This window comes from Malaclemys terrapin, chromosome 2 (genome assembly GCF_027887155.1).
Source record: "Malaclemys terrapin pileata isolate rMalTer1 chromosome 2, rMalTer1.hap1, whole genome shotgun sequence".
NCBI lineage: Eukaryota > Metazoa > Chordata > Testudines > Emydidae > Malaclemys > Malaclemys terrapin.
The window spans coordinates 117,717,254-117,744,081 of NC_071506.1; the positions used below are offsets into that span (position 1 = coordinate 117,717,254).

The 26,828-nt window shown below is 39.7% G+C and overlaps 2 protein-coding genes across 4 annotated transcripts in view; one reads left to right on the forward strand and one right to left on the reverse strand.

The window, feature by feature from the left end:
* The window catches only part of ECI2 (enoyl-CoA delta isomerase 2), a 46,249-nt gene extending 43,646 nt beyond the window's left edge, over positions 1 to 2,603 (forward strand). For all 3 annotated transcript variants that reach the window (XM_054018014.1, XM_054018013.1, XM_054018015.1), the window contains 2 exons: positions 1,084 to 1,227; positions 2,262 to 2,603. In XM_054018014.1, the coding sequence (XP_053873989.1) occupies positions 1,084 to 1,227; positions 2,262 to 2,417 (300 nt within the window). In that variant the 3' untranslated portion in view covers positions 2,418 to 2,603. The remainder of the gene's footprint in view (positions 1 to 1,083; positions 1,228 to 2,261) is intronic.
* LOC128831275 (testis expressed protein 56-like) lies at positions 2,574 to 24,835 on the reverse strand. Its single transcript, XM_054017593.1, has 4 exons — positions 24,798 to 24,835; positions 19,759 to 20,117; positions 11,658 to 11,841; positions 2,574 to 2,848 (listed from the first exon to the last, which is right to left on the reverse strand). Exons 1-4 carry the CDS (start codon positions 24,833 to 24,835, stop codon positions 2,587 to 2,589), a joined length of 843 nt encoding a protein of 280 aa, XP_053873568.1. The 3' UTR covers positions 2,574 to 2,586.
* Positions 24,836 to 26,828: the final 1,993 nt, after the last annotated feature.

Sequence of the window (26,828 nt, forward strand, 5' to 3'; positions counted from 1 at the left end):
TGCTTAATAAAACTTTCGTTTTTTAAACATGAGGAAAGTAGTCAAATTGTATCATCATGGGCACTGAAATAAAGAGAAAACTGAATATCAAAACTAAAGAAAAAAATCCACAGCCAAAGGTATGCAACCTTTCTCTCTCCCCCCTTTCCCCCCAAATCATGTCTCTCAGCTTTCACTGAGGGCTTGCATCTTTCCTCCAGCAGTGCCAGGGCATCTGTAAAGTTGTCAGGAAGGATATTGCACTAAAAAGCACCCCTCAGCTGAGCACCTCTGTCAGGCAGAGAGCAGTAGTTGTAGGTATTCCTGCTGAACCTTTGGGAAAACTATATATTCAGTCTTTCCTCAGTTTTGTTAGGAAGCTTTTTCACAAATTCCAGAACCTTTCTCTACTACCTGTTAATGGCTGAGTTATTTGTTAGTCTCCTATCCACAGACTCATGCATTTCTCTCTTCTGAGCCTGCAATAGGAATAAAAAAAAGCCAGTAAAAAGGCTTAAATGCACACAATCAAAATAGAGCAGATCTTATCTTCCTATTATAATTGCATAATTCCCAATAGCTGTTGTTTAGGTATGCCACAGTGATAGTTCTGGCAGTTTTAAATAGCTATATCAGGTATATATTGCGCCTTTATGTTAACAACATTTCTCAATATAAATTATGACGATTTTGTACAGTACATAGGGAAATGGGTGCTTTATAGTCACTAGGAAGACAAGGATTATCTCTTTAGCAATTTAGAGCGCCAGTCCCTGTTCTGGAGAATTTAGAATAGCTGAGTAAGTAACAATTAGTTTTGACATTAGCTAATCTGGGGTGAATTTAGAGGGGATGGCCCTTCCTGTGCCAGATTCTCTGACAGCTGTACAGCTACCCACAATGCGCTAGGATGCAATCCCTCAGTGCATACCTGTGGCCAAACCCTTTTCAGAGAACAGAAATTAACAGGCAACATTTAAGTTTCCTTTTCTGCTATGAAAAGGAGCATTGTAAACTGGAGGTTTATGTTTCTCTATTTTTCTTTTTAGTTTCTTAATTCTTGTGTTTTATTAGATTGACAGCCTTTTGTTTTCTTTCATGTAGGCAAACGAGATGCTGCTTTTTAACAAGAAGTTGACTGCAGGGGAAGCATATGCCCAGGGACTTGTGACTGAGGTTTTCCCTGACTGGACTTTTGAAAAGGAAGTTTGGATAAGACTTAAAGCTTATGCAAATCTCCCCAAAAATGTTAGTATTTAAAAATTGTGTATATACAGCCTGTAACAAGAGAGAGTTCCCGCTCTCTTATGAGCAGACACTATAACAGGGTACTATATAGAGTCCAAACTTACCATTTTGGGGTTTGGCTTTATTGGTAATTGAAAAAATAACAAACCTCAACCTAAGTGTTCTTCTCAAGCTTGGTTGTTCCTATGGTTTTCCCTACAGGAATTAATGTCACAGTTGCCTCTGTCCCAGAGGCTATCCTGGTTGAAGTTGGCAAGATGCACTTGCATTTATGGCTCATCACTTTTCATTCAAGTACCTTTAAGAAATGAGCTGTTAAATGAGCTTGAAAATTATATGCATTTGCCTTGGATGCTAACTCCTGCAGGGTTTACAGAGATACTGGTTTCAACAGCTTTTTTTATTTATTTAATAGTTACAAGTTTGCTACAACTGCTGTCATGCAGGATATTCATTTTACTGACTTACCTAGGAGTGGTACCTTCAGCACCTTCAAAAGTGGATTACTACACAAACCAACAGACTACCTACAGAAAACAAATCCTGAATCTCTGCACACACATTTCTCTCCCGAAAAGAAAATAACCTACATCCATAGTCCATCTCTTTTCTGACTGCTTGGAATGTGTAGAAAAACATAATGAGCTGGTCTCATAATAGATACACTCATACCAGCAGTTTATAAAAACTCAATTTATATTTGGAGCTGCAGGTAGTCTAACAAATTCCCAATTCACACTTGTCTGTCCACACACATTCTGGGCATTGACTGGATGGATGTATTGTTCCTCCTGAAACCACACCCTACTAAGTAGTCTTAGCAGCAGTTAAAGCAGAGGCCCCTATGTAAAATGCCAAATTAAATTAAAAATCTAACTGGAATACAGTTCAGTTTAGATACTGCATACTGAGTGCTTCTCGCATGCTACTTTTCAGAATGCTGAGCTGAGGGAATGTGTAGAATAACGTAACTTGTAGTATGTATGCATCACAAATTGTGAGCTTTTGTTTTGTTTTGTTTTTTCTTCTCCCAGTCCTTGGCTCTGTCAAAGCAGTTAATACGAGGTGTGGAAAAGGAGAAGCTGCATGCAGTTAACTGTCAAGAGTGTGAACTCCTCAGGGAAAGGTGGTTATCTGACGAATGCATGAATGCTATTATGAGCTTCTTTGGGAAGAAATCAAAACTGTAATTTTTATTGTTGGTGAAGATCAAACTCCTGAAGCTCATCTGTTTATCCTCATTGAAAGGATTTTAATAAGTGAATACTCATTTGGGGGGGTAAATCCTAGTTGTGCCTTTTATTGATGTTGATTATTACTGTATTAATTATTGTACAGAAACAATTTTTAATAAAAATGTTAACTTGTAAGTTTTATCTTTCTGTGGCCTGACATTCTGTATTCAGACATGAATTTGTGATGCCAAACACATTGGATCCTTCTGCCTGGGTCATTGGCTGGGAAAGCATTCATTGCTTTACATGCTGAAATGATGTCTTTGAATATAACTACAGCTGTTTGTCTTCCAGAAGGTGTCACGGATTCAATAGCACCGAATCTTGATAGTTCTTGGATAACTGAGTGATAGTCATATGATGCTAATATGTTTCTTTTTATCCATCTAATACAGAAAAGGAAATATTGTATAAGTATAAAATAAATATTAATTGCAGCTCATTATTGCTTTGGTAGAGTGACATGAAGGGAAAAGGTCTTATTTACTTTAAAAAATTCCCTGAGGTTTTGTTGATGTTACCTTATTTCTTGACCTTCCAAGTGAATACTGTTGTTTAAAAGGTGTTCACCTGGCAGGCATTATAGAGATCTTCTCGTTTTATATTTATTTCCAATGTTAGAAACAACCTCTTGCTTAAGGCTGGAGCATTAAAAAGCTTGAAACTGCAGGAGATTTTTTTAAAATGCTGTAAAGACTCAAATGGTATTTTCTGGTATTTTCAAAAGAGAATAGAAAAAGTGGTTGCATATCTGCATATTATCAGGGCAGCACATCCTGCATTGCAAGCTGCTGCTCTGGCAGATCTCAGCATGTGACCTACAGGCAATGTTTCCATGCCTATTTGTGACCAGTATGGCCACTGTTGAATCCACACTTTAGATGAAACCATTATACAGTCAACCACATGCCTCATTCTGACTGTCCAGGCTAGGACAAGCTCCCTAGCCATTTGCTTATCAGTAGCTGTTAGTAATGCTATGTGAGAATAACTTTGTCAACTGCAGGCGCAAACCGGCTCATTCAACGTGAGTGTGTTCAGGAAAGATATAATTATAAAAATGTCTGATGGCATTTTGAGGAGTCTTAATTCCTTCTATTCAAGACTTGTATCTTAAAAGGACACATTTCATAGAGGGTGAAATGCACTTAATTTAGGCCCAATATGTAGTTGTTTTTTAAAGGGAATTATGAATCCTAACTACAAAAATGATGTCATGGATTTAAAAATGTGGCCAGGATTTTGTCCATTAACTTCTTTTAAGTTAACTGGATATTTGCCATTGACTGAAGTGGGAACAGGATTTTACCCAGTATATTTTGAACAAATCAGTTTCCTGAGGGGGTTGAAACCATATACAACAGCATTGAGCTGTCTCGTGAGATCCAAAGAAACTGCTGTGTAGTTTTAGCACATAAGATGAACAAAGTGCAAAAAGTAAATGGCATTAAAGGTGGAAAATAAATTGTTTTAATAATCAAAGGTTTCAGCAACATAGGTAGTTGGGAAAAAAATTCTTCTTGTCTGTTCTAGAAAACATCAACAAGCCTTAAATTATATGATTGTGACATGCCAACAAAATGTAGCCTGACATACCTGCTCTAAATTCTTGTGCATCTCCGCCTCGATATTTGGTAAAAGCACATGAGACAGGCGCACTGGCCTTCACTTAATTTCCAGCCTCTTGTTAGTTTATCATAACTATAACACTATAAATATACTGAGCCAAATTCATCCCTGATGTATCTCCACTGAAGGCAATGGAGTTACAATGGCATGAATTTGGTCCATTTTAATGGTACTGAAATATGTGGAAAGGAACAGGGAGAAGGGAGTGAATTAGAGAGGTCCTGCTAATTTATCATAAATTTCACTTTAAAAAAACAAAAAACATTGCAGACAAGGGAATTCAACAGACAAGAAAGTTGCCTTCATGCATAACTATAATTAACAGTAATTAAAAATAATAAACTTGATGTACTTAGTCTCTTTGACAAGCAACTGCACATTTTCCTATTATGTCAAAATCTTGACCACATGTATGAAGTCATAATGACGGGTGTTATGTTACTAAGTTATCGTGATATAAAAGACTCAGTTTAACAGAACTGAAGCAAGAGTGCCCTTTCTCTTTTTGTCTTCTCCTCCTTCCCCAGCTGAGCAAGCCAGAGCCAAATTCATCACCACCCTAGCAATAGTTTCTGTAGGGAAAGCAAAATTGATTGGTAGAGCAAGAGTGCCTGCTAACCTTTTTGCAAATAAGCGTAACTGATAGCTAATTGCATATTATATCCACTGGAGCGCTCTGCTATTATAAAACCGTTCACTTGGTGGGTCTTCAGATTCTCCAACAGGAATAACAGGAAACCATCTGTAGCATTATATGCCCCAGAAAATCTGTTGGCTGCAGGAGTCCTGGCTCATCACAATTCCATTGACTTGTTCAAGGATCATACGATTTAAAAGGATCTTGTGAAGACTGGTAGGTCAAACACTTGAACTGCTTTGGAGCGCAAGGATGTAATTGCAGATATCTGCATGTAACCACCCCAGCTTTTTTGTAATATGAAGAGGTCAGTTTTCTGATATGCTTAGGGCTCCCCCCACCCCCGCTTTTTGCAAATTTCACTGTTGCCTCTATACTAGAATGAGACAGAATGGCACAGTTGGGGAAAACTTTGTACATCTGTGCCAGCAATTGTGTTGGGGAAACAGGGCACAGACTGGCTAGTGTAAAGTCAAAACTAATGCAAGGGATTATGTTTTTATTAAGTCATCAGAGCCAAAGGCAGCAGGAAGCTGTAACCAAACTACAGATGCAGCTTTTTAGAGGGTAGATAATTGTTCTTCTCAGTCTGTTTAGTGTTATAAAAATGACAAGCCAATTGTGTTTAAAATAGTCGTGTACCTGTAGCACCATGTGCTGATTGTTACCTGATAGCTAGGCGAAGAGGTGCATCAATCACATGAATTGGGAGCCTTTCAGCTTACTGGATTCTGAGCTTGGGGCTTTGCAGCAAGGTTGCTGGAAAACACCTTTTCTAATGATGAGGAAGCTGGTTGCAGCAGCTTCCAGCACAGCATGTCTGTTGAGACCACCATGGCATCTAAATCTCTCAAATGAGAGGAATCAGGAAGTCTGCAGGAAAGGATGTAGAAATTTTCATGTACCAAATGCTGAAGTAATAACATGAAGGGACACCATGTTTCTAAAACTAAACTGATTCTCTTTATTCAGAAAACTATTCAGAGAAACTGCAGCTAGCGTTCTAGCCCCATGCATAAGAAGTGTGTTTATGGTGCCTCCACCACATTTTCCTTCTGCAACCTGTGCTCTTCCCTCCAAGTTCCATGCTGGTTGTCATTGGGGCTGTCAAGCAATTAAAAAAATTAATTGTGATTAATTGCACTGTTAAACAATAATAGAATACCATTTATTTAAATATTTTGGATGTTTTCTACATTTTCAAATATATTGATTTCAATTACAACACAGAATACAAAGTATACAGTGCTCACTTTATATTTATTTTTATTACAAATATTTGCACTGTAAAAAAGAAAAGAAATACTATTTTTCAAGTCGCCTAATATAAGTACTGTAGTGCAATCTCTTTATCATGAAAGTTGTTTTACAAATGTAGAATTATGTACCAAAAAACTCATTCAAAAATAAAACAATGTAAAATTTTAGAGCCTGCAAGTCCACTCAGTCCTACTTTTTGTTCAGCCAATCACTCAGACAAACAAGTTTATTTACATTTGCAGAAGATAATGCTACCCGCTTCTTCTTTACAAAGTCACCTGAAGGTGAGAACAGGTGTTTGCATGGCACTGTTGTAGCCGGCGTCGCAAGATATTTACGTGCCAGATGCACTAAAGATCACATGTCCCTTCATGCTTCAACCACCATTGATTGAGGACATGTGTCCATGCTGATAAGGGGTTTTGCTCAATAACCATCCAAAGCAGTGTGGACTGATGCATGTTTCATCACCTGAATCAGATGCCACCAGCAGAAGCAGGAGCGCTGCCAGCTTTTCTGCTGCCCTAGGTGGCGGGAGGTCCTGCCCCGAAATGCTGCCCCCTACAGAGGCGGCAGAAGGTCCCGCCGCCGAAATACAGTCGCCGACCCCCAAATTGTAGCGCCCTAGGCGACCGCCTAGGTCGCCTAATGGGTTGCGCCGGCCCTGAGCAGAAGGTAGATTTTCTTTTTTGGTGGTTTGGGTTCTGTAGTTTCCGCATCGGAGTGTTGCTCTTTTAAGACTTCTGAAAGCATATTCCACACCTCGTCCCTCTCAGATTTTGGACGGTACTTCACATTCTTAAACCTTGGGTCAAGTGCTGTAGCTATCTTTAGAAATCTCACATTGGTACCTTCTTTGCATTTTGTCAAATCTGCAGTGAAAGTGTTCTTAAAATGAACATGTGCTGGGTCCTCATCCGAGATTGCTATAACATGAAATATATGGCAGAAAGCCGGTAAAACAGAGCAGGGGACATACAATTCTCCCCCAAGGAGTTCGATCACAAATGTAATTAACACATTATTTTTAAGGAGCGTCATCAGCATGGAAGCATGTCCTCTGGAATGGTGGCCGAAGCATGCAGGGGCATACAAATGTTTAGCATATCTGACACGTAAATACCTTGCAATGCCAGCTACAAAAGTGCTATGCAAATGCCCTGTTCTCACTTTCTGGTGACACTGTAAATAAGAAGAGGGCAACATTATCTCCTGTAAATGTAAACAAACTTGTTTATCTTAGTAATTGGCTGAACAAGAAGTAGGACTGAGTGGACTTGTAGGCTCTGAAGTTTTACATTGTTTTGTTTTTGAGTGCAGTTATGTAACAAATTTTTTTTACAATTGTAAGTTGCACTTTCATGACAAAGAATTGCACTACAGTACTTGTCTGAGGTGAATTGAAAAATACTATTTCTTTAGTTTATCATTTTTACAGTGCAAATATTTGTAATCAAAAATAATATACACATTGATTTCAATTACAACACAGGATACAATATATATGAAAATGTAAAAAAATCCAAATTTAATAAATTTCAATTGGTATTCTATTGTTTAACAGTGCGATTAAAACTGCAATTAATCACGATTAATTTTTTTAATAGCGATTAATTTGTTTTAATTAATCGCGTGAGTTAACTGTGATTAATCAACAGCCCTAGTTGCTACATCTTTCCTTCTTAACAATTTTTGTTGTGTCTTTTGTGCAAGCCAGCATTCGCTGGTTTGCTGGGGCCAGAGGTTACTAGTCTGTAAGCCTCAGTCCTTCAAGTGTGCTGGTCTTCGACTCTATCTCCCACTCTTGTCTGTGTTATAACTTTTTCAGGGAACTTGCTTCCACCCTATTGATGCCTTCATTCAGTTGACTGGCATCCTATAGTGCTGTGTATTGCTCATATATCTTGTTTCTTCTGACCCTCCTTCCTCAGGCCAGCTGATGTCTGAGGCTCTTTGTACATCCCACTAGTCCTGGCCTTTGGCCCCTGCAGTCTGCCACTATTTAACAATTGTCTTCAGTTTCATCTCTGCTATTGTTCTGAGTCTGTAGCTACCTCCTATGAACTGTATCCCACTGCAGCTTGGACTGTTGCCTGTGGCCTTTGCTTTGTGTGACTATTTGATGGTTAGACCCAGAGCTGCTGATGTGTGCATAGTGGCTCAAGTCTCTGGCTCTTTTGTAGTGGAGGGCTGCCTGCTTAGCTTGGCATTCTCATAAGAGCTGTTGTGTGCTCCCTGTTGTTACTCTGCTGTGCTGCAGCAAACTATCCTTCATGGGAAGCAGGGTCTTAGTTCTCCAACCCATAAGTCTCTGTTATTGGGCTACTAGCTAGTTCCTGGGAGGGTTTATTTCAATGGTCCAACATTCCCAGGTATGGATCCCTTTCTATCTGTTTTGCGTCTGCCATCAGTCTCTTGGCTGTTTTTAAAGCCAACTCTGCCTTTCTGTTGCTTTGTGGGTACTGGGGGGGCAGGGAGCATCTTGTGCTCAGAGTCTCATTTGGTGCTGAATCGTTTGAATTCTGCTCCAGTAGCCCATTGTCTGAGAACAGTGTGTCAGATACGCCACATCTTGTAAAATGTACCTTCAATTTCTGGATCATAGTTCTTGCCGGAGTCCTCTAGATAGTCATAGGAGATTTTAACTCCAATTTCTGAGAGGTGGACTGTCGTTCCTGTCATTAAAAGGAAACCAATCTATTCCGACCTTTTCCTAGGGTTGGGTTGGGATTTAATGAGGCTGTAGCATCTCCGTCTATTGATCACTACACTCTTTGCACACCTCGCACTGCTCCATGTATGCTCTCAATTCATACTTGGTCAATGTATATACACATTTCCTGACGTGTCTCAGGCATGTCTATACCCCAGGTGTGAAGTGTGTATCCATCCGAAGATGTCAGCTCTTAAAACTGTTAGGATTACTGCTTGGTTCCCTTTGAACAAAATCTTGTCTTGCTCATCCCTTACCTGAGAGTCAGGAGTAACCTCTGGGGGCACTTGCTGTTTGTGATCTGGCCAACCCTGAAGTCTGAACAGTTTTGTTGCCTGTAAAACCTCATCCTATTCAGTACTTTGCTGGATTGCCTGGGAGCTCCCATCAGAGATGTGACAGTATTGTACGTTGTAGCATGATGGCAGACTATCTTCTATTCCACCGAGCTGAGAAATGACTTGCAGGTGGAAATGAAATCTCTTTTGGAGCAGGACCTACAAAGTGTCTCAATAGATTGGGAAGTCCATTTGCAGAGCTCCTCGTCTGGAATGGCAAGATGGCTTGATGAAGTCACCAGCAACCTGACTGCCATGGACCAGAAGGTTTGGACTTCATTGTAGCTTAATAACAGTGTAATAAATGCCAAGAATGGGGTCTTACAAGGTTACGGTTACAAAATCAGTCTGGAAATTCCCTTTACAGATGTGGCTCAGGTGAGGCAAATGATATGTAGGCAATTGGTTTGCTGTGAACAAGTTGTCCTGCTTCCAGGATCAGAAACAGTAATAACAGCTATATGCTGTGGTAACTTTCCATCAAGAGAAAGATAAGGAGTGGTTGTGACCTGCTTTGAGACCCAGATTCTCAGGGAAATCTTAGCGGCTAAAGCTCTTGTGAATCTGAAGCAGGAATACATTTGTTTGTTTTCTGAATGTTTCTGAAAAACAGTAAAAACAGGAACCATGGTTGCAAAATGTGAACCAGTGGATCTGGAAATGCTGGTATAGAAGGAAAGCTACAAAGGGGAAGGGATGCAGTTTTTGTTGGTCTTGTTTCAGCATTCTGCCAGAACATTTCAATGAGGAGCAGCAGAACAGTCTAAGGGACTTTCTGTTAGGAATCAGGAGTCCTCCTAGTCCAACAAAGAGAAAAGTAGTTCTGTTCTGGGCCAGCATAAGATTGATACTGAGGGGAAATGACCGTTAAGCAGCCACTTCATCATTTCCCAATAGCAAAGAGAAAAGAGTGGTTACATTTCCTCAATAGCCTATATCAGGAAAGCATAGCTGAGCCTTCAACCAGTCCTTGGGCCATACCCAAAGTTCTGGTTAAGACAAAGATGATAGCACCAGATTGTGTGTGGACAACAGAAAATTAAATTAAGTCACTTTAAAGGACTCTTATCCATTACCATGAATAGGTGATACTCTGGATGCTCTAGTGGGATCTATATAGTTTTCCACACTAGGTCTTAAAAGTGGTATTGGCAAGTGGAAGTGGATCCAAAAAATGGGAAAAAACTGCTTTCCCTGTGGCAATTGATGACTTTTAGCTTGTGGAATGCATCACACTTTTGAGAAGTGAATGGACAGAGTATTATATGTCAGTTTGCTATACCTAGACGATATCCTGCTGCTAAAATCTTTGAACAGGAACTGATATATTTTCAAGTGATCTGTGATAAGATTAAAGCTGCCAATCTAAAATTGAATCAAAAGAAATGCAAGTTGTTCCGAAAAAGGTAATTTACCTTGGGTGTACAGGTAGTTTGGGGTGTGCGAGATTTCCATAGAAACCAAAGAAAATTGAGATTATGCAGAACTGGCTAATTCCTCAGACAATCGCACATCTGCAGTTTTGTAGGGCCCTTCTCCTAATACAGAAGGTTCATTTGTGGATTTGCTAATATTGCAAAATCACTACATAGAGTGGATGAGAAAGGGAAAACATTTCAGTGGTCAGCAGAATGTACTTTTCAAGGCTGATAAGGGTGTTTGTGACAGCTCCTGTCTTGGCCTATCCATATTTCAAAACCCTTTTCATATTGGATGCAGATAGCAGTGCTTACTGATTGGGGTCAATATTGACCCAAGAAAACAAAGGACTTGAGAGGGTGGTGGCTTATCTTTCTCCAGAGAGAAATTATTTCCCCACCTGAAATAAACTCTTGGCAGCGGTTAAATCTATAGAACATTTTCACCATTTGTACTGAAGGAAATCTGTGTCTGGTCAGGGCAGACCTCGCATCTCTGCAATGATGCTTTAGATTTAGGATCCTGAGGGGCAACTTGCCAGGTGGTTGGAAAAACTGCAGTGTTATGATTTCACAGTCATGCCCTTTAGTAATGCTAATGCCTTGTCCAGCGGCCCTTGTTGGGAGGCTAATTGCAAACACTGCCCTTACTCAAGAGAGCAAGGAATTAGTTGCTCAAGGAAATGAGTGTGCTTGGGAAGACATGGCTGTCTCCTCTCGTCCATAACTCGCAGAAGTGCAAAAGTTCCTGGTTCACACACTGGACAGTGGATATGGGTGTCCAAGAGTAGACTTCAGAACAAATAAAAGCTTCCTAGAAAGAGGATCCTGATATCAGAATAGCGTGTGATTGGAAAATCGTTTGGGAAAACACAGCCAACTTGAAAGATAACATGCCCCTCAAAATACTACAGTAAAAGCTTTCTGGTTAGAGTTGCAAAGCTTGGAGTTCAAAAATAAAATATTGTATAGGTGCAAAAGGAAGATAAAACTGCCACAATGAGGCCAAATTTTGCTAGTCTAAAACTGGAGTAACTCCACTGACCTATTTCTGTTTTACATCAGTATAAGTGGGAGCAAAATTTGGCCCATAACACCTCCTAAAATAGCTTTCCTAGCTATATCCCCACATATAATCACACTGTTAAAGTGGTATCTCTGTCTACAGTATCCTGAAAGGATAAGACTGATGAGTTTTACCTTACAATTACTGCTGCCATCGGGGTGTCCTTTAAGTTCAATCTGAATTGCCTGTATTTCTCAGCAAGCCTGTTGGAAATACTTCTTTTCCAGAGTGGTACGTGGTCTGGCTCTGGTGAAAGATAAAGCTCACGGTGTAGCCCCTTACCGGTTAAAAGATTTTCAAAGCTGAAGCTGTGGAAACCTGAACTCAAGCAAGAGAGAAATTAAAAATATAGAACCTTCAGTTCTCTTGGCCAAGATTTTTTGTCACCAACAGTGATTTTAGCTGCCTCAGTGTTTGGGGGACTAACTTGTGACACCTTAAAGAGAGCTCAGTTTTCAGAAAGCACTGTGCACCAGCTCCTTGGAAAGCAGGACGGCTTAAAGTGTCACAAATTATGCACCAAAAATCACTAGTCATTTTTGAAAATCTTGGCCCTCAAACATATTTAAAATAATCTATTGCAGCACAGAATCTGCTTCTTTACATGGAGTGGCTGTATTGGCAGAGATTCTTAACTCTATCAAGGACTGATGCCTGTCATGAAAAGTGCCATCTTAGAATTTTTAATAACCTGAAGTAGTTGGAAACTTTTTCTTCTATTTTATGTTGAAGATGGCACCTCTAGTAGCTGAGAGCCCCTCAATACTAGACTAATGTATTGGGTCAGTACTGACAACAGGGGAAGATTTACACTGAGTGAGCAACACCACTTTCAGCAGCATCTAGGTTAGTATTGACCTAGCTTGACCCTGTTTAGTTTGTAAGTACTAAGGAGATCACAGACCTAAGTGGTATGGCTGCAAGCAAATGAAATGAAATCTGAACATAAGTTTGGGATTTTTTGGCTTGTAGCAATGATACTTTAAGCAGCAGTATTAAACTTCACTTGTCCTGTTTGAATTCTGCTTTCTGGACCTGTCCTAATAAGTATTTCCCTCAGCAACCATCTTTGCATTATTAATAACTAACTCAATTTGGCTTGCTAGAGTAAGAGCTTTCCTTAATATGTCCGACTATGTTCAAGTAACAGTCTTTCATGAATTCATGTAAGGTTTTCCCACTAATTGGTTTCTAAGCGTGTCATCAATCATCACTAAATTCACATGGTTAGGTACTTGTTCCCTAATGCAGAGACTAAGGCACCGCTGAAGAGATGAAAGACCAAAGAAGTGGAGCAGAAATAAAACTAAGCATGAAGATGAATATCAATAGTCCACAGCACGAGGAGTGAGAATGAAGAGAGAGACGTTTATCTGTTGCATTTAGAAAAATTTAGACAGGGGATTTACAGGAATAGTGGAAGTTTGAGTTTGCTGGAGCTCCATGACTGAGGTAACAAAATAATGACTATGGGTGAAATACTATAATTCCTGATTGGTCTTTGCTCAGGCAAAGATACCATTAAAGTCAACCACGGTCATCAGATCATGCAATGGGCCAGCACTGCTACCAACTCCTGTGATTTTATTGTGAGTCCCGTGATAGCTGGATGTTTGTTTTTTTTAAAAGCCCTAGTTCCTGAAGTCATGCCGTTACATGAGAATCACAGCTATCATTCTTTTTTTTTAATTTTTTTAAAGTAGTATGTTCCTAGCCCTCATGGTTGTGGAGAGAAGTTGGAAAATGTGACCCCCTAAATCAGAATGCAAATACAAAGACCCCAAAATGTATTATTTTAAAAAATCGTACGATTTTTTTGTGTGGGTGCTGACTCATGATTGTTGAATCTTGAGGCTGGCAGTACAACAAAAGGGGGAAATTATTTGAGAATCATTCACTTACCAATATGCAGTAATACAATATTTCTGCTCTAACCACACTATTTAATCATGTCAATAGGATAATAGTTAAAGCTTTAAAGGTTTTTTTTTAGTAAGCATATACTTTAATAAAGGGAAATTTGTTTTATATCATCTGTGATGGAGGGAATAGAATACAGAAGAGCTTTGCAATATTCTGCTAAACAGCTGCTGCATTCTGTTTTAGAGTTCACTGCATTTTAGTAGTGGGTGATGTGATCCTTCTATATAGACCTGATCCCATAAGCTGATCTAAACAGGTAGGGATCTCTCTACTTGTTTAGCGCCCTACTTACTTCAGTAAGGTTCCATGCAGGCAGAAGCATTAGCCAGCACCGAGCAGCTTGCAGAATCAGGTCCACAATTTGTGATTCTGGATCCCTTTGGATGAACTGTGTAGAGCACTTTAAGGACCTAATTTTTGGAGGTATTGCATATCCACAACTCCCATTAAAGCTAAACAGTGCTGTCAGTGCTCAGCATGTTTGAAAGTCATACCATAAATGTATATTATTTTTTGTACAAGGTGTGGCTCTGTAATAATAGCCTCAACCATGGTTACCTGAATGTCTACGATATTTTGATCTAACTTTATGGTTAGCACCATTAATATTTAATTTCTTTCAGGAGCTGAATATTGTTGGGGTCTTCACCACCCCCAAGACCTTTTTCTACGGAATGTTCAAAGATCATAAACCACAATCATTTTACTGGAGTATCATATATATTAATTTCTCTTAGGGTAAATGTAAAGTTGATAAATATATTATGGTAGTGGTTTTCAAACTGGGGTACATATATCCTTAAGGGTACGCAAACTCTGTAATGGTGGACAGCGCATTTTATTTAGTAAGAGTTGGCAATCTAATCATAGGTATATTCTGACCCTATCTCAGATGGGGGTGCGTGGTAGACTACATTATTTGGAAAGGGGTAGGCAGCCTAAAAAGTTTGAAAACCACTGTATTAAGTAACTGGTGCTTCTTTTTAATGGATGTGTTGTCATGTTCTTACATGTTCTAGGGTAAGAAAAATGAAATATATATTGAACAGCAATGTAAAAAACAAATGATATTTAGAACACCTTTAGTCAGTGAACTTCTTGTTCCTTGTTTAGAATAGGAATAGGATCCTTTTGAGATATACTCAGATCAGCCCATGTTGCACTGAGAAATTGTTACAGTATTTTAGGAGAAGGGGCAACTTGTATTCTGCAGCCAGGAAGAGACTAAAATTAGAAATTAGCAAATTTGGTGTTAAGGTCACTTGACCTGGAAAAAGCTATAGGATAGCATCTCTGCTTTTCCCTAGATAGAAGTGAAAGCAGCCAACTCATTCTGCCACTGGATATTATGGACTGACATAAATGTTGCCGTTGTGGGAGCTGAGTATGGAGTATTGTTTTATGTAGGTGTTTTTTTCTTTTTTTAAACTGTTAAGCTGCAATTCTGCCTTCTGTATATCTTAGTGACACCTTCAGTAAATTATTCCTTTAGTTAAGGATGAGGAGGGTAGTAAATGTCTGGTTAGTTAAACTACTTTATTAGGTGTGTCTGATATTCTAATTAGGATCTGTTCCGATCCCATGCTCTTTGGTACTGACCAGAGATGGGCCTAAGCCACACAACCTGAATCTGGATAGGGTTCAGATTTCAACCCAGAGGTAATGGGACGTTTAAATTTGGTGTTCCTGTTGAGACCCATCTCTACTACTGATCTAGGAACTCAAGCAATTCTCTTGATCTCCATGTTTGAGGAAGAGGAGAACAACTTGAGCTCTCCATTCCCTACAAAGAACATTCATATAATCATTCAAATCAGAAACTCTGAAGACTTCAGAAAAATGAGTTCCATCTGTACATGTATTTTACCGGTACCTTGAGTACAGCCTTACTTTCTCCTTCCTTGGGAAGAGACAAAATTCCTTATACTTGGACTTTTGTTCTACTTTAAAAATCAAAACACTATTTCCCTAGTTGATATTGATTCTGAAGCCCAAGGATAATGTTTTAGTGACTGCATCTAGAACTGCCCATTCAGATCAGAGCCTTTTCATCTTTGATAGTGAAAGGGCAGAATCAATAAGATCTGGGCTCTTTATCAGCCGCCTCAATCAGTGGTGTGAGGTAACTTGTGTTCTGCCATTTACATAGACTTTTTTCCTTTGTAAGGTGTAGTTGAGAAGGATGTCCATTCTCCCCATTCCCAGCCCCCCAACCCACCTGCCTCCTGAAACTCATTTTAAATTTCTGGCAGTAGTCTCTCAGGATTTAAAATCTCTTTTAGCAAGTCAGAGGTATTTTGTTAGTTGCGCCCTCCAAAGTCCTTGATTCACCGGTCCTTTCCTTTCACACAATCTCACAAGTGTTTTGTGGATTGGAGTGTCAAGTTTAATGTTGCTGCTTAGAAAAGTACAATTGGATTTGTCCAGACGGACACTCTCACAGGTCTCCTTTTATAGGCAGGATTAATTTTATTAAAATATAATCCTCCCATTCTTACATTAGTCCCTTCCATTCTCTTTTAATCTTTTGCAAAGTAGCATTAAAACAATCACTGGCATTGATTAAGAATTACATTAAAATGCAGACACACCTTTTTAGGCTACAGCTGCTGAGAAAAAATGAACCTGGGATTTCCTTTTCTTAGATTCAATCTCCAAGCCAATCAGATATGATAAGATGTGGCTACACTAGTCATTTGAACATTATCATTAAAGGGGAATATAGTCATCTCTTAATGTCCAAAGAATTGCTTCTATTCTATAAGGAAGTCTCTGTCCTCCAGTCTTAAAACTAGTTGTTTGTTGTTCCATAGTCTTGGTTTGGAGGACTATCTACAGAGATTTCTGATTTGCCAATTCATATAGGGTGAAATTCACCCCCATGAAACAGAAAAGCAATGCACCACTTAAATCTCACTCAAACTATGGCTCAAGTAGTGCCTAAGCTTTGGGCAGGCTCTTGGCAGAGGAGTGAGTTTCATCCACATTCCTTTTAGCTTGTTGGGATACTTCTTTCTTTTTCTACTGTTTAGGAAGTATTTGATACATATCTATTTGGGATTTCTTTCTGACCAAGATTTTGGTGACAATGTTACTCTGTCTCTATCTCTTCATAATTTTTTACATTATGAGTTGCAAGAAAATTAAATCTTTGTTCATCTTATATTAGGTTTAAGTGTCTAGACAACTCTATATTACACTATTCATCTCAAAATAGAGATTCTCAAGTTTCCAAAATAGTCAGGCAGTTAAAAGAAATGCCCATTCACTGCAAAAAAACATCTTTTGAGTTGGTCCTGACGTCTTGGAGAATATTTCAGAATAAATAGTTTCCCATTACACCATCATGTGAAAGTCCACATGTAGGTGGAAGATGTGTGAAAGTTAAATATGTCCATGTCCTATTGCAGAAGGAAGACCAAAAGATTTTGGCTGCTTTGTTTGTTACAACTGTCTTGTCGTTGCTATTTGTTTGCTTGTAAGTTGTGAGGATATTAAATAAACAGGCTGAACTCAGTGTTGAAGAACATGAGAATGTCTCTCTTCTTTCTTCTGAAGGTGGAAGACGCACCTCTTTCAGGGGCTTGGCTGGATTCAGATATCAGCCTCTGTCACCTTTCATAGGCTCAGCACCTTCATGGGATGGTTTTGGTAGCACCCTCAGCTCGCTTAATATGCACCCTGCTAATGCATATGTAGCAGGATTGTAATTAAACATTATAGTTATACTGCTTTTGTCTTTGTGGCAAGAAATTCTCATTTTTTCAAGTTGGAGTTTTAACTTTTTATTCAATTCATTTACTGAGTTATCCCCTTGGTTCCATCCAGACTTAATAACAATTTAACGTCTGTTTCAAATGGGTCCAAATGCTCCTATTTTCTAAAAAAGTCTTTCAGCTTTAAGTGCTTTTAAACTTAAATGATTCTTAGAATCTCTGAACTTAAATTGTCATCGAAGGTATTGTCTTTTCTTCTTAACAATCTTTTGAGAGGTTCTTCTTGTCTTCCTGAGTTTAGTAAGGAGGTTGCTTAAGCATTGCCAGATTGCTAATTCCTCAATTAATATAAACATGCTAATACTCAAATGGCTTCTTATAGTAGTAACCAGTTATAGGCAAGTTCATTTGATTACATATTGGTAAATAAATCATCTCACTATTCATGTCACAAGGATATCAGGAAATTGTTACATTAAATGCTTACATTCAGATCCTAGCCAATTGCAAAAGAACATAACAAAAAGAAGCTTACAACATCGTAAGCATTTAAGGAATAAATGAAGGATTCTTACTGGTGCTTGGAGTTCTTAGAAATGGCTCAGCATATTCACACTTATGGGTACTGCACTGCCTTGTGGTGCCTTATGGTAGAACCTTCTCCCAGCAGTGTCTGTCAGCATGCTTTTGCACCCCCCGCCTTTCCCCTCAGCATCTCGGAAGGTCCTGAGAGCAAGGCTATATAAGGGGTGCAGCACCCGCTATCACCTCAATTCCTTCCACTGCAATGGTAGAGAACAAAAAGTGACTGACTCTGACAAAGAGGGGGAAGTGGGTGGGAAGTGAGAATATGCAGCGCCATCTCAAAGAACTCCAGTTACAAGTGAGTAACCTTCATTTCTTCTTTGAATGGCTCTGCATATTCCCACTTACAGGATAGACTGATAAGCAGTGCTGAAAATAACATGGAGCTAGGCACAGAGTTGTAAATGAATAGAGACTGCAGCACCGCTCTAACAAATTCAACATCTGCATTAGCAGCCAAGTCCAAAGCATAATGCATAGTGAAAGTTGTGAACAGAACTCCAGGTAGCAGCTCTGCAAATCCCCAGAGCAGAGACTTGTTTAATACAAACAAAAATGGTTGCCACAGCTCTAGTGGAATATGGATGTATTGTCCCAGGTATAGGAGTCTTTGCCAACGCATAACATTCAACAATAATTCATCTAGAAATGGTCTGGGGAAAAACTGTGTATCCCATGTGATTGTTTTTGTTCTAAAAATCTGGATGATTTATGAAAACTTTTAGTTCTGTCTAAATAAGAATCAAGGACCAGCCTTACATCCAAAGTATGTAAAGTCAATTCAACCTTATTAGAATGTGGCGTGGGTGAAAAAACATCAAATTAATGAACAGATTGACATGAAAATCTGAAACTACCTTTGGCAAAAACCTGGGATCAGGCTAAAGAACCACATTATCTTTGCCTTGCATGGTGTCAAGTATCAGAGGTGTAGCCGTGTTAGTCTGAATCTGTAAAAAGCAACAGAGTGTCCTGTGGCACCTTTGAGACTAACAGAAGTATTGGGAGCATAAGCTTTCGTGGGTAATGCAAGTAATGGAAATCTCCAGAGGCAGGTATAAATCATGGTTATCTCCATACTGATTTAGACCTGCCTCTGGAGATTTCCATTACTTGAATCTGAAGAAGTGAGGTTCTTACCCACGAAAGCTTATGCTCCCAATACTTCTGTTAGTCTCAAAGGTGCCACAGGACCCTCTGTTGCTTTTTACACATTATCTTTGTGGAAAATAGTGAATGATGGATCAGCTATAAGAGCATTTAGCTCATTCACCCTTCTGGCAGATGTTAGAACAATAAAAGCCATTTTAATAGATAAACAATGTAAAGAACACTCAGCAAAAGGTTCAAGGGTGGTTTCATCAGCCTGGCTACAACCAAATTGAGATCCCAAGGAAGGAAAGTATGTCTCAAAGGAGGATGCACAGATAAGCCCTTCATACATTTCTTAATGGCATTATGTACAAACAATGATCTACTATCAAACAAAGGCAGAAATGGCTGCCAAGTGAACCCTTAACAATGAATTAATCCTTCATCTTTAAAAACATAAAATATTCTAGTACACGATGTATGGATGCTGAAGCAGAAGAACCACCCTTTTCAGTCATCCAAGTCACAAATCTGATCCATTTTGACTTGTAACCATGTCGGGTTGACTGCTTCCTAACATTAAGCAGCACATTGCAAACAGCCAACATGTAACTCACAAGCCAAATGCAGCTAGTCACCTTCATCTTTAACATGGAGGGTGGCCTGTGGAGATGACAGTTCCCAGCATATGGTGTTACACCTTGATCCAAGTGGTATCACATGATAGGACTAGTCATTACCAAAGGCTGTGCTTCGTCGGTAAAGAGGAGGGCACCTGCAATCTCACTCCATTTCATACATTTTAGGTGCTGTTATTCCTGTGCTATTGGCAACTGACATCTCTCCCTCAGAAGCAAGGCAAAGTTTTGGCACCTGCCTGCCCCATAATTATAGATTATATACAAATGTGTATACATACATTCTCCTTCCTCCTCACTAGCGCACTGATAAAGCAGCTCCTTCAGCGGATCCTGCAGTTTGCAGTGAAGTCTGGATAGTTTTGTAAACATTTTGTAGATATCCTCCTCCTTGTTATAGGAGGTAACTTTCTGACATTTTCCTAGTGGGGGCAGTTTCAGGAAAGCTCGCTCCCCAGACATCCTTCTTGAAGCGAGATGGCCCTTTATTTCATGGGACAAGGTAAGTAAACACTCTTGCAAGGTAGGCTGAACTCTCCTCTCTCCTTTATAGACCAGCTGATCAAAGTGCCCAGCTGGTGCGAATCGGGCTTTCACAGCCTTGGCCTTGTTGCTTTGGATCACAGAAGTTACAATAGTTCTGTGACATCACAAAAGACAATGGAAGGAGGAGAATGTATGCTCCAGCACACTAGATAGTGGGCTCAGGAGCTGAGTGGTTACATTCTATTGCTTCATGTTCTAGGACTAATACTGGGTCCGTAACATCAAGTGGACTCTGACAGTTGACACTGCTATCTCCTCCTTCTAGACTAAGAGCTCCAAGATCTTTTAATTTCCTGTGTTATAAGAGGAATAGTTATAGGTGGTAGTAATTTATTAGTATTAGTAGGATTTGATTATTAGACAGTTTGGTTTTGTGATGACTGGGAAACCCGCATGGTTAATTGCTTACTGGGCCCAAAGGTTGTGGATCTCACGAGACCGGTAGATGTACAAAAAAGAATCTGAAGAGTAACTCGCTAAAGACACAAAAACTATCAACAAAAAAATCATTTACATTAGAAGCAGGAAGCCTGCCAAACAGTCACTGGGGCCACTGGACGATTGAGGTGCTAAGAGAGCACACTAGGAAGGCAATACCATTGCAGAGAAGCAAAATGAATTCTTTACAATGGTTTCCTCTGCAGAGGATGTGGGAGAGATCTCTACATCTGAGCCATTCTTTTTAGGTGACAAATCTCAGGAACTGTCCCAAACTAAGGTGCCAATCAGGGCCGGCTCCAGGCACCAGCTAAGCAAGCTCGTGCTTGGGGCGGCAGATTCTACGGGGAGGCATTCTGCCCAATCCTAGGGCGGCACGGCCGTTTTTGTTTGCCGATCCGGCTGCCCTGTAGGGGGCGTAGGAGGGGAGCGCCCTGCTGGGAGCGGGCTGCGTGCTCTGTCTGCCCCAGCCAGTGCCAGGTCTGTAGCAAGCCCGGCAGGGCAGCCCGCATCCTTCCCTCTCCGCTGACCGGAGTGGCACGGAGCCATCGCGGCAGTCGGGGCCGCGTGGCGAGTGCCCCGCTGAAGCCCTGGCCGCCCCACTTCTCTCTCTTCTCCTCCTGCTCCCCCCTGCTAGCCAGGGCATGTCTGCAGTGCAGGGAGTTCCCCTGCACCCAGGCTCTGGCTGTGCCACAGGTTGTGTTTTTTTTTTTTTTTTTTTTCTGCTTTGCCACTCCGGCTGTGCTGCAGGTTGTTTTTGGTTTTTTTTTTTTGCTTGGGGTGGCAAAAAAGCCAGAGACGGCCAATAGAGGAGGTTTGGAACAAATTGACACATTAAACAGTAATAAGTCACTGGGATCAGATGGTATTCACCCAAGAATTCTGAAGGAACTCAAATATGAAATTGCAGAGCTACTATCTGTGCTATGTAACCTATCACTTAAACCACCCTCTGTACCAGATGACTGAAGGGTAGCTAATGTAATGCTGATTTTTTTAAAAAAAAGGGCTCTAGAGGTGATCCTGGAAATTACAGGCCAGTAAGCCTAACTTCAGTACGAAGCCAATTAACTGAAACAATAGTAAAGGACAGAAATATCAGACACAAATAAAACATGATATATTGGGGAAGAGTCAACACAGCTTTTGTAAAAGGAAATCCGGCTTCACCAACCTATTAGAGTTCTTAGAGGGGGTCAATAAGCATGTGGACAAGGGTGATCCAGTCCATATAGTATACTTCAGAAAGCCTTTGACAAGGTCCCTCACCAATGGCTCTTAAGCAATGTAAGCAGTCATGGGATAAGAGGAAACATCCCCTCATTAATCAGTAACTTCTTAAAAGATCGAAAACAAAGGGTAGGAATAAATGGTCACTTTTCACAATGGGGATAGGTAAATAGTGGGATCCCCCAACGATCTGTACTGGGACCTGTGCTGTTCAACATCTTCATAAATGATCTGAAAAAGGGGAGTGAACAGTGACGTGGCAAAATTTGCAGATGATACAAAATTACTCAACATAGTTATTTTATTTTATCTCCATGTGGAAAAGCATAAGAGCAACTTGTTAACAGCAGAAACAAATTATTTTTTCATTCTTTTAACTCAGAAGTGACTGACACAATTTTTCCTCAGCTTTTCAGGAGAAATAATTTTTAAGTAGAGGAGAAACTTGGAAAAATTCATCCCCAAAGAGAGAAATTGTGCATAGTTAAAAGTACATGAAAACAAGGTTATAATGGAAATGATTATGAAACCTTAATTAGGCTGGTCAGTGTTAGTGACTGCTTCGTTAATAACTGAAGGAAAAAATTTGGGCAAACATGCAAGTTATTACAACCTAATAAATCTTGTGAGAAAGAAACTCTCCCTCCTCCCTCCCCCCTTGCATATGTATTGGACCAATTCTACCATGCCAGCTTTTATATGACAGCCTCTGGGCAGGTCTACACTTAAAACACTGCAGTGTCACAGCTTCAGTGAAGATGTTACTACGCTGATGGGAGAGCTTCTCTATGTTGATAGCTGAAGTCCTCCTGTTGACATAGTTCTGTCTACACGGGTGGGGTTAGGTTGGTATAACTGTGTCATTCAGGGGTGTGGATTTTTCATACCCCCTGAACAATGTAGTTTTACCAATATGAGTTTGTAGTGTAGACCTGGCCGCTCTGATGTGGTCATTGTCAGTTCTTCCAATTCTGAAGATCCTGATCAAGTGTGAAACATAAAGATTGATTTGTTTTATATTTAGGGTTGTTTATCTCACAAAGTAACTGTGGAGTGGGGCTAAGAGCTGGGGAACATTTATTGGTTTAAGGAGTAGTTGTGGAATAATGGAGCCTTTTCATTGAACATTTTGGTTCCACTCCCTGACCATAAAAAAAAAAAGTGTTTAGAAACCATGAGAACACACCTAACTCTTTAAAACTCAAAATATAGCTATTACTACCTATGAAAACAACAATTTTCAGATGTGTGCATGCTAAACATATAGCCCAGCCAAAATGGCTTGCCCACAATCTAAAAATAATGTAGACCATAATATATTCTTCAGGTGTTCATTTACCTATTTAGTGTATATTCAGTCTGAACAGTGTGTACTATCAGTCTAATGTAACCTTGCTGCAATCCACATATTAATTGAAACCCTAAACTGTAAGTCCTCCTTAGACCTTTGGATTGGGCCATAATGTCTTGGTGATTGATGACAGAGTAAAGTTCTGAAGAACAGAGTTCTGATAAACTTGTACTTATAAAAAAGTATACAGCAGCACATTGTGAGATTATTCAATTGTAATCATGATTTATGATTTGCTATGCTGTCAGGAAACAAATGTTCAGACTCAGCTTTTATGTTATCATTCATCAATTTTATTATACTTTCAAGGTCTTAACTTGGTTTATTATTGATATTTTTAGGATGTGAAAGTGGTGTTTTAAGCGAACATATATTCCCCTCTCCCCTACAGATAGCAATAAACTCTGAACTGCTATATATTTTGTTTCTGTGATTTGATGGCAATATTCCATCTATTTAAACTTAAGATATATCATTAACTTAATTGATCCCATATGCATAGTCCTTGTCAAATTTTCTCTGCTCTTCTAGTCAGGCTCTTCTAATCATGCCATTATGGCAGATACTATTTTTTGTAGTAAAGGCAACTGTTGTATTCTCTCTCAACACTGAATCTTCCATTTATCCTGCTTCTTATTATAAAGCAGTGGGGTCTCAGCCACAAAGAGATTCAGCAATGTGCAAAGAGAGAAGATGATCTCAAGAATACTTGATCACGCTGCTTGGAGGACAACATTTTATTCCAGGACAATAGAGTTGATAGATTTCACTATGAGGAAGAGGATTCCAGACAGTGTTTTAGTGCTGAGCAGTAATTTCAATTTAACTGAAACTGTGGGTTTTAAAATAAAGCATAAAATATTATTGACTAAAAAAAGTAGAGATTGATATTAGTAAGTATCTGAAGAACAGGGAATACATTTACATGGAGCTTAGTAGGGATTTTAATAGCATTTCAGATACAACATTAATATGAAGAGTCAATGAAATTTGTAGGGAGCAACACTGCAGATATAAATCTAGTTGAATACAAGAATACAGACAAATAGTAAATGGAAACAATTAGACATGGATAAAGGTAACAAGTATTGTCTTCCAGTACTTGTCATTGGGACTAATTCTATCTACAGAATTCTCTTGGAGCAAGAACAAAGTGCGTAGTATTGAAATTTACTAATAGAAGGAACAGTGGACTCAAATGAGAGAAGTACACAACTGCAAGAGGTTCTGAAGATTTAGTTGTGGTGTGGCAGTAGATTTATTTTGTGCAGAAACATGTTTAGTCTCAGCTAAGCCCTCACACCCACTTCATTTATCACTCATCAAAAAAAAAAAAACTTTTTTAAAAGATTATAAAGGAGTACAAAAAACTGGCAGTTAGCAAAAGGGAAATATATTCCTAACCTTCTCTATCATTGTTTCCAGCAATAAATACTACTACAATATAGGAGAATCCCAATGTCCTTACTATGTAAAAAAATAAGCACAACTGCTACAAATGATTTAACTTCTTCTGAAACTGTTTGCAACTCCAAACACTTGATTTTTTTTACAAGTGCCATCCACACAAATTGTATCCCAAAACACTTTGTGCAGAATACAGTAATAGAATTAAAATAAAAAGTAGCATCTGTGACAAAGAGAAGAGACATAGGCAAAGGAAGAAAATATGTTTGAAATGGAATGTGAAGTTAGATTTGGTGTGAATTCCTAGACAGACCTACAGTTTAGTCAATGAAGAGACCTGTTACTTACTTTACAGTACCTGTTGTTCTTCTAGATGATTTCTCCATGTAGATCCCATTCTAGGTACGAATATGCTCCCACTGCCCAAGATTGGATTTTTTATTTTTTTTTGGCCAGTAGTGTCTGTTGGGGCCATGCATGCACTCTACATATCCTTGCACCCTCCACTCAAAGGCATAAAGGGCATAGCAGCCCCAAATGCCAATACAGAAGAGAATTCCAAAGCTAAAGGACTTTGCATTAGTGTGGAAGAAGGATGCTCATGGGATCTGTGTGGACAAAATAATTGAAGAACCACGGTTACTTACATTACAGTAACTGTTCGAGTATTTGTTCATATGAATCCAACTCTAGCAGTTGTCTCCTTAACGAGGTGAGTGCCAGGAATCCTATTTAAATAAGGACTGTAGGATTACCCTGCCAAATTGAATGTCAGGTGTAGAGTCTACCACTAGGGAATAATGATTGGTAAAGGTATGTATTAAGCGCCAAATAGCTGCCCTATAGATTTCAGATCTAGAAATGCTCCTCAAATAAGCTAAGGAGGCTGCCTGAGCTCTAGGAGTGTGCTTTGATCTGAGAAGGAGAAGCTAATTTATTAAATTCATGTGAAAGCCTGATAGTCTGAAAGTCACTTTGAGAATCTCAGAGGCAAAATAGCCTGCCCTCTAGACCATCTCCAAAAGTTACAGACTGGGTGACTTGCAGAAAGACTTTATCATAGGAAGATAATAGGAAAGGGCACTCAATGCACCATGTATGGAATTTTGCTTCTGCAGGAGATGAGTGAGGACCTAGGTTAGTGATTCCCAAACTTGTTCCGCTGCCTGTTCAGGGAAAGCCCCTGGCGGGCCGGGTTGTTTACCTGCCGCATCCGCAGGTTTGGCCGATCACGGCTCCCAGTGGCCGCGGTTTGCTGCTCCAGGCCAATGGGAGCTGCTGGAAGCAGCGTGGGCCGAGGGACGTAATGCCACCACTTCCAGCAGTTCCCATTGGCCTGGAGCAGCGAACCACGGCCACTGGGAGCCGTAATCGGCCAAACCTGCGGATGCGGCAGGTAAACAACCCGACCCAGCCTGGCCCACCAGGGGTTTTCCCTGCACAAGCAGCAGAACAAGTTTGGGAACCACTGCCCTAGGTAAAAATACTGGTAATAGTGTGTATGTATTTATTTACTAGTTCAAGTGAAAGTCTGAAACTACTTTGAATAAAAGTTTTTGGTGAGGTCAAAGAGTTGCTCTGTCTTGTGAAAAGAAGTCCTGCCATTAATGCCTGAATCTTGTTCACTCAAGCCGATGTAAAAGCCACCAAGAATGCCATTTTAATAGAAAAGGTGGTATAAAATACATGATGACATAAGCTCAAATAGGTGTTCCATCAAAGATAGAAGTGCTACATTTAAGTCCTAGGGAGGGGGAATTTACTTAATTGGTGGAAACACATGAACCAGCCCCTTCTGAAATTTAGACCCAGTCAGGTGTGAAAATACTGAGAGACCCTGAATGGGAGGGTGACATTGCTGCAAAATGAACCTTAATGGAGCTGACTGAAAGTCCTGAGAGTTTCAGGGATAAGAAATGATCCAGAGTGATAGGAATGGAAGTCTCCAGGGATTGAAGAGGATGTTAAGCAGCCCATAATGAAAAATGTTTCCAGTTGGCTTTATATATAAACCTCAACAAAACTTTCCTGCTATGAATTGGAATGTCCTGCATTGTAGAAGAACAACATATGTCTACCAAACTTAGCCAGCTATCCCATACTATCAGATGTAGAAATTATGTAGATGGGTCCAGATGTAGAATAGGCTCTGCAAAATGTTTTCTGGAAGAACTGGGAGTATGAAGATGGACAAACTTCTAGATACATTGGCTCCAAGTACCAAAACTGGTGCACCCACGATTGTGCTGTCAGAATTAATTGGGCCTTGCTCTGACTTATTTTTCTGAAGGATTCTGGGAACTAATGGAATCAGAGGGAAAATTTATATTAGATTTGTGTTCCACCAAATCAGAAATGCATCCAAAGGAAGCCTGGGCG